Source organism: Diospyros lotus, chromosome 6 (assembly GCF_014633365.1).
Source record: "Diospyros lotus cultivar Yz01 chromosome 6, ASM1463336v1, whole genome shotgun sequence".
In the NCBI taxonomy this organism is placed as follows: Eukaryota; Viridiplantae; Streptophyta; class Magnoliopsida; order Ericales; family Ebenaceae; genus Diospyros; species Diospyros lotus.
The window spans coordinates 12,145,577-12,157,116 of record NC_068343.1 but is presented as its reverse complement, the minus strand read 5'-3'; the positions used below and the strand labels follow the sequence as shown (position 1 = coordinate 12,157,116).

The 11,540-nt window shown below is 33.9% G+C and overlaps 1 protein-coding gene across 1 annotated transcript; it reads left to right on the top strand.

The window, feature by feature from the left end:
• Positions 1-7,647: 7,647 nt before the first annotated feature.
• LOC127803436 (uncharacterized) lies at positions 7,648-9,761 on the top strand. Its single transcript, XM_052339652.1, has 2 exons — positions 7,648-8,406; positions 8,493-9,761. The coding sequence occupies exons 1-2, from the start codon at positions 7,860-7,862 to the stop codon at positions 8,795-8,797; spliced, it is 852 nt and encodes a 283-aa protein (XP_052195612.1). The 5' UTR covers positions 7,648-7,859; the 3' UTR covers positions 8,798-9,761.
• Positions 9,762-11,540: the final 1,779 nt, after the last annotated feature.

Below are 11,540 nucleotides of genomic sequence, written 5' to 3'. Positions count from 1 at the left end.
AGAATTCCTCGAGAAGGATGAGACGCATCCCTAAAGAGGTGGACCCCCATCCTTGGTGCGAACACTTCACTACAAAAAAAATGATTTTTTTAGGTAATTTTTTTGCTACGGTTCTTAAAATCGCTGCAAAATATGATTTTTGCGGCGATTTTTTTAAAATTTTGCGGTGGTTTCATAAATCCGCCGCAAAATTTAGTAAAACATTTAATTTTGCGGCGGTTTCCAAAAAATCGTCGTTAAATTTAAAAAATAATTAAATAATTAAAAAAATTCAATTCAATTTCGTGGCAGTTTTTGAGAAACCACTGCTAAATTAAAAAAAAAAACATAATTCAAAATTAAAAATAAAATAATATTTGCGGCGGTTTTCAAAAATCGCCGCAAAATTCATTAAAAAAATTAAATTTAGCGGCGGTTTTCGAAAACCTCCGCTAAATTCAAAAAAATAAAATTCAAAATTAAAATTAAATTAATATTTGCGATGGTTTCCAAAAACCGCCGCAAAATTCAAAAAAAAAATTTAAATTTAGCGGCGATTTTTGAAAAATTGTCTCTAAATTTAAAAAATTAAATAATTAAAAATTAAAAATAAAATAAGATTTTCGGCGGTTTTCAAAAACCGTCGCAAAATTCAAAAAAATTAAATAATTCAAAATTAAAATTAAATTGAATTAAATTAATAAAAAGAAATATAAAATCTTAAAAAGAAATTGAAATTTTAATTTAAATTAATTACAAAATATTTATATATATAAAAGTAGGATAGTCTTAAAAAAGAAATTTTCTCCCAAAACTTGCATTAATTAATGATTTGCAATTAACACTTATTGTATTAATAATTTACATTTTGTAATTTGCATTAATAATTTAAAATTTTCAATTGCTTTGAAATAATAAGTAGTAATAAAATTTTTCCTCAAAACTTGCATTAATGATTTCATTTAGTACTTATTGCATTAATAATTTACATTTTGTAATTTGCATATTTATATATATAAAAGTATGATAGTTTTGAATAAAGAAATTTCCTCCCAAAACTTGCATTAATGATTTGTAATTAATACTTATTGTATTAATAATTTACATTTTGTAATTCGCATTAATAATTTAAAATTTTCAATTGTTTTGAAATAATAAGTAGTAATAAATTTTTTCCCCAAAACTTGCATTAATGATTTGCATTTAGTACTTATTGCATTAATAATTTACATTTTATAATTTGCATATTTATATTTATAAAAGTAGAATAGTCTTGAAAAAAAAAATTCCTCCAAAACTTGCATTAATGATTTACCATTAATACTTATTGCATTACTAATTTGCATTTTGTAATTTGCATTAAATACGAGTTTTTCATTACTAATTGTTTTGTATTAAATTTACATGAGTTTTATGAGACATATTAATAGACAACTTAAACTATTAATTAAATCATAGAAAATTATTCATTTATTTAAAATATTATTTTTATATCTTTATTCTATGTATATTTATATAATATTAAAATATGATAGTCAAATAAAGTATTTTGTCAAGTGTCAATCAATGGTGAATTTTTTTCCTAAAAAACTTGCATTAAATCAAAGGTACTGATTAATTAATTATTAATTACTTTAATAATTATATTATAGTTTTGAAAATGTGATGTCTTAACAAATTCATAAAAAAATATTTAAGGTTGTCAAACGCTAGAGTTTTTCAATGCTAATTAATATTTAAGGTATCACATTTTTAAGACTATAGAAGAAATCAAAATTAATTTTTTTTAAAATTTTGTTATTATTGAAAAAACTTATTCTTACTCATATTTAAGAGTTTTAATTTATATTTATAATTATAATATAATAAATAAAAAATAACGAACGTTTTTAAGTGAAAATATTTATTTATAAATAAATATAATATAATAAAAAAAATTTATAAGTATTTTTTCAAGTGACCTATTTAATATGTTAATTATTCTTTAATACATTGAATGACAGTATATTGAATTAAAAGTGTTCTCCATTAGTATATTGAATAGTGAATAATTAAGTAAATTTAAATTTTTTCAACATAATTAAATATTAAAAAAAATTATAATTATCAATTCTATTAAAATTATTTAAAATAATAAATTTATTTTTTTATTTTTAAATTAAACTCTCCCATATATCACATGGGTTCACCACTAGTTAATTAAAAATTTAAAATAAAAATAAATTTAACAAAATTTTAATAATTTTAAAAAATATATAATTTATTTTATTTTTAATCAATTAATTTAGTTAATTTAATTCAATTAATTTATTTTTAATTTATTCCTTTACTATTTTAAAAAATAATAAATTAATTAATATTAAAAAATATAAAATATAATTATGAAAAGTAGTGGTTGTTTTGGTATATAATTTATATATGCGGTTATATAATAAGGGGCCTTGGCAGATCAGACGGTCGCGCGCATGCATGTGCACAATGGAGGTCGCGGGTTCGAGAGGTCACGAGTTCGAAACTCTAGGGAAGGGGATTTCTAGCCTCGCCTGTGGCTGCGCGGCACAGGCGGGTCCAAGCGGGTGGGTGGGCGCGGGCGAGAGGGAGAAATTAAAATTTTTAATTTTGTTTTAATTTTAGTGGCGGTTGAGAAACCGCTGCTATATATTTTATAAATCGCCGCTAAATCACTAATTTTGCTGCGGTTTTAAAACCGCCGCAAAAAATATGATTAGCGGCGGTTATTTCAGCGGTTGGTCAAAACCGTCGCTAAATGCTCCGCGATGGCTGATTTAACCGCCGCTAAATCCCAGTTTTTTGTAGTGCTTGTCACCTGATGGCGGGGGCGTGTTGTCCTATTGTGCCACATGTCAATCGAGGGGAATTTGTGTTCAAATATGGAACTCACAAATTTAGGAAATAGTGATGAAATTAGTGTCAGGTGTAGGCGCGTGGGATAATATTGATAACTGTGTGGGCCGTTGTAATGACCCTAAAGTGGGTCTAGATGTTTTAACATTTAACATTAGTTTAATGGCATTTTAGATGTGGGTCTAAGTACTTTAATATTTAATAAAATTTCTTTGAGTGCGTAGAAATAATTTTAGGTTGAACAATTTTATTTTATAGTTCATGTGTTCGGAAGATAAGTGTGTGGGTCTAATTTTTTATTTTTTATTTTGAATTTAGAAATAATATAGTGGGCCGCAATTAATTAGTTAACGAGGTCACGGGTTTGATCAAGGTGGGAAATTAAGCCTAGTGGGCTTGATATATATATATGGAGTACAAGGGACTTGGGCTTAGGCCCGTAGTGATAAATAATTCGAAAATAATGAAATTGGTGGTGTAATAAAAATAAAATAATAATAATAATAATAAACAAAAAAAAAGAAAATAAATTAAGTTAACATTTGTCAATAAAGCCCCTAGATATTTTTGTCTAATATATGAGAAGAGGGGCATGTTGGTAAAATTTCAGAATTGGCATGCAATTTGCACAGCCTTTTTGTGTGTAAAGATTTTCTAAATTAAGTGCATATCGCACTTCATTTTCTTCACTGTTTCATTTCTTTCCTCACTCCCCAACGCCTTCTTATGCTTCATCTTCCTCCTTCTTGTGGTACTCTTTGCATATCTCTCTGTCATTGAAACCCAGTAAGAAGAAGACTCATCCAACCTCAGGCAAGTTTCTTCTATCTTCTCATTCACGTTCTGTAATTTTTGTGTATTTCAGCTCTTTTGGGGCGATTGTTCATTGCCTCTGTAAATATATACACACACATATTTATATATCCATACCCCTGCCTCTTAATTAACTTTTTCTCTTTTTTTTCTCTTGCTATAGCATCATTTACTTCTTATTTTTTGCGAATGGCTACCCTTGTTTCAGTAGATAGCCGTATGGATATATGCCCTCATGCAAATCACCACTTATATATATATATATATATATAAATACATGCTCACAACTATACCCTGTTCCAGTCGAGCAAACCCATTTATATACACACGCATATATATATATATTGTATATGTGACTAGAGAGGTCGTTGCTGGGAGGCTCTTAATCGCTATCATTTTTGAGGTAGCCTCCCCTATTTTGATCAGATTTTTCCTCACTGTGTGATCAAATGGCCTTTGTATATATATATATATATATATATTCATATATACATGTTGCGGGCATCCATTGTTTGAGCTTCGCATATATATAAATTCACCTCTTCCATGTGACTCTCGTTCCATTTGAATAACCCATATATATATGAATATGCACATAGCAGTGAATCACCTACTTACACAGATATATATATATGTACGCACGCCCCTTGTTTTTGTCCCAGTCAATCCACATTTACATATTCATATATAGATATATATGCGCGACAGTGTAGTTTCTCTCTCTCTCCCTCCTTGTTTCATTTAATCCTCACCCACTTATATGTATTCATATGCACGAATGTTGAAACACCATTGTGAACATAAGCACCCAAATAATATATACATATATATGTTTAATACCATATTCAACACTCACTGAAGCAGTAAGACACTTAAATAATATATATATATATGTATGGTTGCATCTCTCTGTAAGTTTAAAGACAAACATATGGCATTTAAATACATAAGGCACTTAAATAATATATATATATGTATATGCATGTTTGATACTCTCTGTAAAAATATATATATATATGTATACATATGTCTAATACTCTGTTAGTTTAAGAGCACCCAAATAATATATATATATATATATGTATGTATACACATGTTTAAGACCCACGCACATATCGTATATTGCCATGAACATTATTTAATTATCTATTAAATAATTTTTAAATATGCCCAAATTTATAAGAATTCATATCAAAATTTTCCTTGCATTTTTAATAGTCATTGGAATATGGCCAATAAATTAAATGTCACAGTGTGTAAAGATTAATAGAGCTAATGTACATGATGTGGTTCTTTTTGTTGCATGAAAACTCTAATCATAAATTTGAGACTTTTGTGGAGGTATACTTGTCATCAATACGTGGTATTAAACCATGGGGATACTTATTTATGCATTTAAGAGCATGGTATCAAGGTTGGTAACCTTGCGTGATTTCATAAATGGCATGTCAAAATATGATATATATACTATTGTTATTAAATTTTGCGCACCTATTATTTTGCGCGGAGAGAAGAGTACCATAGAGCACTTGGCACGGGACAAGGTGGCCATAGCCCGGCAAGTTGGCTCCATATTGAATATGAGTTTTTATTCTCTTGATGCACATTGGCATATGTTGTTTAATGGCTTGCGAGCCTACGAGATTTGATTCTGATACTTAATGTTATATGTACATTTGCATAGTAATATATGGTGACATGACACATTTAAATTGAAACTGATAAAGTCATAAATTATGAATTTTGTATGAAATTGTCGAAATCTTGATTATTTTTTTTTTTGTGTCACTATATTCTTGATTCTTATTCCCTATTCATTACTTCTCGAACTTGCTGAGCCTTATGGCTCACTTGATCTTCCTTGCCATTTCAGGTAAAGGGAAGGCCGTTTTCGGGGGCGAGTCCAGTGGGACTAAGGCCCAGGGATAGTGATGTACGGAGACGTGTCCTAACTTGAAGATCCTGTTTAGCATTTTGGTGAGACTTGAGATGAAATGACTCTTATTTTGTTAGTTAACATTAGAGTCTCTTATCTATTTTGTATGGCCGTTGAGCCCGAACTCTTGAGATATTGAAAGTGTAACTAAACCTTAATTTAGTTTCCGCTGCTAGTAATGAATTGAGTTGTTTGTTTGATTATGATTTGTTCTATATCATCTCTGTGATGACCTTCTTTCGAATATTCTATACTAGCGGGAATATTCGAGAGTGGGCCCTTACAGTCGTGCCCTTAAATTGCGGGCGAGGGGCCGGCCCAAAGCCGCACGAGTTTGGAGGGATGGATAGTTCAGGCCGGGGACAGTTATGGCACCTGTTGAGGAGATACGGATCTAGTATTGGTTTAAGGGAGTTCACCCTGTGGTCCATTGAGCAGTCGGGCTCGGGTTTCATCGGGTGGCTTAATGGGCTAGGCTGGAGGAGTCCCTGATTTTTTACAGCCTCAAAAGGTTGTCCTGTAGTGCAGCGAACCTCGCTGCAGTCGATGGAGATGACGATCCTACCATTTGCATCGAGGACCCATGCGCCCTCGGCCATGACCCCCACCCCCTTAGTCCCAATGTGAAATGTAACGAGGGTGAAGATGAAGAAAATGAGAATGATGAAAATGATGATGATGATTGTTAATTCTATTGAGGACTATTTATGATTGTAGTAATGGAATTTATGGATTTGAATTTTGTCTCCATAATTGTTAACTCATAATTTTTTTTCTATTCAATTAAATAATTAAATTTTTAATTAACAAATTTTGTATAAAAATTAAAATTTTAATTTGTATTAAATAATTATATAAATTATAAACATATATAAATTAAAAAATTTAATTGTGAACATTCGTAAATAGTAATGTTTATGAAAATATTTATTTTTGTAAAAAATTAATTTATATAATTTTATTTATATTTCAATTGTATTTAATTTAATTTAATTAAGAAAATTATTTTTTTAATTTTTACATTCTTACATGATTTAAAATAATTTAATTTTAAATTTATTATTATTATCTTTTTAATTTAATTTAATTTTAATATAAAATTTTTATTTTTTAATTTTTAAATTCTTAAATGATTTAAAATAATTTAATTTTATTTAAATTTTAATATATATTTTTATTTATTTAATTTAAGAAATAATTTAGTGACAAGAATACCCGTCACAGATTTTGAAAAAAATAATTTAATTTTATTAAAATTTTAATATATATATATATTTTTTTAATTTAAAAATTAATTTAGTAACGGAAATACTCGTCGCTGATCAGCGACGGGTACTGCCCGTCACAGATTTTGAAAAAAATAAAATAATTTAGTGACGGAAATCCCGTCGCTAATTAATGACGGGTAATTCCCGTCATAGATATTTGAAAAATAATTTAATTTTTATTTAAATTTTAATATATTTTTTATTTAAATATTAATTTAGTGACGGGATTATCCGTCGCTGATCAGCGACAGGAAGCGCTCGTCACAAATTTTTGAAAAAATAATTTATTTTTATTTTATTAAAATTTTAATATATATTTTTTATTAAAAAAAAAGAATTTAGTGACGAGAAACCCCGTCATTGATCTGTGACGAGACTTCTCGTCACAGATCAGCGATGGGACTTCCCGTCACTAAATTTTCCGTCTTTAAATTCCAATTTTAGTGACAGATTCTTTCGATTACTAAATCTATCACTAAAGTGATGGATTTATTTTAGTGACGAATTTTGTCGTCACTAAATTTGATTTTTTTTATAATGTTAATTGCTAGACAGGTGGCATGATCTCAGGGGTTATCTTGTTGATGAATAGTTTTTGATCGTTAAATGCCTCTAGCGATTCTTATAAATTTTCCTGCCTTTTCGTATCTTTTTGGCTGCCTTCTGTAATCTCATTCACGTTCTTATCGTTTTCATCTCAAGGAGTCGCAGCGTTTCAGGCTTGATTTCTTCCTTTGATATCACCTCAAAACATTCATTTTCCTTACTTCGTTAGGTCGTAGTTTATCCTTATGGCTGAATCGTCCTCCATCCTCCCGTTCTATGAATGGGTAAGCGATGAGGTGTCCAAAATTGCTTCTAAGTTTGACACTCATAACCGTGTGGTTGAGATGAGGTATCAATTTTCCATATCTGGCACCAAAGTGGGAGAGAAGTTGTTCGTGTGCTAACATTGTGCAAAGAAGAACACGTATACATGGAATAGAACTTCGTGGCGGATGAGCGATCGATCTTTATGTATGAGACATTCTTCTCGCGTCTTCAATTGCCAGCCTCTGTCCGAGTTCCAGGGTTTGATCATTTCAATGTTACATGTTGACCCGACCCAACTGCATCTTAATAACTGGGCCTTCGTTAGGGCGTTTGAGGTGCTCTGCAGCTTCCTTAGCCTGGAGCCAGGCTTGGGAGTCTTCTTCTACCACTTCCAATGGAAAGGAGCGGGCAAAGGCAGTTGGTTGTCCTTGAACAAACTTCGAGGAAAAGGATGGTTAAAGCTATACGATAGTTTGTATAAGCACTTCAAGTCCGATTTCTTCAAGGTGGCCTCGACCGAAAAAGAGTTTCCTTTTTTCTTGGAGACTAACAGGCATCCGAAGTGCCCCCTGTTTCGGCAGCGCGAGCCGACCATCCTGTCCAATATTGAATACGCGAATTTGGTTCTGGAAGGACAAGTCTTAGTGGATCTCCTTACTTTCTCCCCACAGTTAAAGTCGACTAAACTCGTAGAGCTTGGGGATGACCCAAAGAAGCTAGCAGAGTACATGCGTAAGTTCCTCGTGCCTTTGGTTGACGTTTGTCTTGCGTGGTCTTCACCTATTGTTACTTATGCCAATCTGCCTTGATTGTCTCAGGGACCACGACTTTAGGGATGTTCAAGGAGGAGGTTCAACGTCGGGTGCAGGTGAAAGGGGCTGCTGGGCCGATTTTCAAATTGGGTCAAAAAGGGACCGAGAAGACTGTTAAAGGGAAGAGTGCCCGATCACCCAAAGGTCGTCCAACGGAGAGCACGATTGCATCCCAGACCTCTACCGGGACGATTGCACTAAACATTCCAGTTTTTCTGCTAGAGGAGGAGTATCTTGACGCTGAAGAGATCCCGCTAGCGTCGCTAAAGAGGCGAAAGCTAACTGGGGGGAGCGGACCGAGGTTCCAGTGACCTCGGTCTTGGTCGCTGATCAAGAGGCGCGGGAGCTTCCAAGGACCTTGAGCTCAGTCGTCGAGGAAGAAACATTGAGGAGTCCAAGGACTTCAACACTAGGTGCCAAATTATCGTCTTTCGTCACAGGGCCAACATCGGGTGTTGCCGAGTAATCACTGGGTTTGGTCGAGCAGCCCTTGAGTGCGGGTCGGGCTCCAGACGGGCTTGCTCTATGGGGCTGGGATAACGATGAATCTGATCCCAAGAGTCTCTGGAGTAAGGAGTTTCGCCTCAGCAACTTCATCAAGGAGCATATTGCATTTCTCATTAATCGTGAGAGGCAGATGGCCTTGGGACTCAAAGGCCTGTGTTGCTGGGTCGAGAGACAAAGTCTTTGTCCTACAGATGTTTGTTGGACCTTGGAGGTGGAGACCCAGGCTCGGTTGAAAAGGCTTAGGGGGGTCTGCAAGGTTGCGGATGAACGAGAGAGGGAGATGGCCACTGCCGAGATGAAGTCTCTCTGGAAAAGAGCTGAAGACGTTGAAGCCTTGGCCGCTTATCATGAGAACACCACGTAGAAATGACTGGCGCAACGGGACCAAGCCTAGGGGGAACAAAATGCCTTACAAGGGAGGTTGGATATTGCTGAAGCTGCTGCTCGAAAAGAGGCAAAAAAATTAAGGAAGCTAGCTGTCGTGGTGGAGTGCCTTAAGGGTGAGGCCGTGGATAAGTTTCTGGAGGGGTTCTTATCGGCCTCGTCTCAAGTCCAAGTGCTCCATCCTAAGGCCGATCTCTCACCATGCGGCCCCTTCAAGAAGGTTGTTGATGGCCGGATCGTGGACTTAGTCCCGGATGATCGACGTGACCCTGATAGAGTTGCTAGGTTCTTTTTCCGATCTTGTTGCTTCCACCGACGTGCATGTATCCGAGCCTGCTCCCAGCCCCATCAACCCTTGATCTCGTTATAATAACTCTAGAGTAAGTTGGGAAACCTTTGTGTAAGTGGTTACGATGGGATTCTTTTGTTATGAATAAAATATACTTTGCTTGGTACGACGATTTATTATCTTACTATTCTTCGGGCTTTTGGATGTTCTTGCGGATTTTGCCTTTCATCGCGCATTTTGCCTCTCATCTCGCATTTCTTTAGTTACGCAGTCAGACCGAACTTGCTCGGGCCGTGGTTGAAGGATGGAGTCTTTGGTAGTTGAGCAGCCGAGTTTCGAGTTGTGCTAGCTAAGGTGATAATCCAAACGTGAGACGTTTTATCCCTCTGGCCGACTATGGGTGGCTTATAGGACGAGTGACTTCTATGGTTTTTGCAGGTACGACCAAGGTGGGATGGCTATCTTGGCCATGTGGTGTGGCTGGGAAGGTCTTCCGAGGTGAAGCTGAGGCGGGTGTAAATGGTTCGTGATCGAAATATTGGAAGAGCCTGAACACTTGATTGCCGGGACACGGCCTGCATTCAATGATGGGAGCAACCTTCATCGAGATTCTGACAGCGTGTGTAGCCTCGAGGCTCGAGGCGTCAGGTTTGGGAAATGGGACGTCGCGGACAGGAAGGCACCAGCTTATTACTTGAGTGCCAAGTGCGCAACACGATCCTAGCCAATAGTAAGTGATGGGTGGCTCTTGTCTGTCCGATGCTTTAGACGAGAGCAATATAAAGGTAACCACCCACCTCTTCCATCTACTATTTGCTTGTCTGGTTTTTTGAATTCGTGCGTCCTCTCTCCGTTTTGTTGCTTCGTGTTCTCAGTTTGAAGACCTACCTTCTTGCCCTCCGACCACGTAACACCAAAATATCGCCATATCTCTTGGGTGGCACTAAGGGTGGCATTAAGAGTGGCCAAGTAGCATTACTCCTACTTGGTGACATTTTAATTTTCAACCGGCCTAGTAAGGATCCATTGGGATGCTAAAAAAGCAACGGTAGTTATCTATCTATTGGGCTTTCCATATTGGTTTGGGTTTTGGTATATACTCAACAGGCCCAACACAAAAATGTTGGAGCAAGCAGAGTAAGAGAGAAATGGGGAAAGCTGGAATTCATCTATGTTGGTTTTTTATTTGTTTATATTTTCTTTTTTTGTTAAATTTAGTGCAATTTTATCTATTTTTGAAATTTAATTATTAACATTTTTCAAGCAAAAAAAAATATATAAATTATAAATACCTGTAAAGATATCTCAAAAGGTTTTTGTCTACATGTGACTCAGATGGTTATTTTTTTTTTAATTATTTTATTATAAATTAAAAAAAGTAAACAAGATATACCGAAGAAATTGGATGGCCTGAATTGATGGGTCCAGATGGAAATGGAATTGATCTCGCAATTACTTTTCTTATTGTAAATTAAGAAAAACAAAAAGCAAATCGATTTTTTTGATGATTGTTTCCTAGAAAAGTTCCCACAATTCTAACACCGTTAATCAATTTACTATTTTACGGTTCATTTATTTATAATGATTAGTAGTAAACTGAGGATAAAATGGTGATTTCACTTGGCAACTCCCTTTCACCATTTTTTTTTTTTTTTTATTCAAACGAACCATCTACCATCTTCTTTATAGGTAGCGTTTATTAAAATGAGCAAATATAACTTTGTATTAAAATAAAGTTGAAATGATTTTCAAACTAAAATATGAAATAATCAAGATAAAACTGAAAAATATTTCAAAATTTTTATTAGACTGTTTGTTAAATTTTTTAGAATTCTATTTTTTCTTTCAATATATTTTTTAAATATATATGATAA

Excerpts from the sequence above, each read along its gene's own strand:
- LOC127803436 (XM_052339652.1), top strand. The coding sequence starts at position 7,860 with ATGAGCGATCGATCTTTATGTATGAGACATTCTTCTCGCGTCTTCAAT. Across the intron at positions 8,407-8,492 it reads GAAGCTAGCAGAGTACATGC|GGACCACGACTTTAGGGATG; the intron begins GTAAGTTCCTCG and ends TGATTGTCTCAG.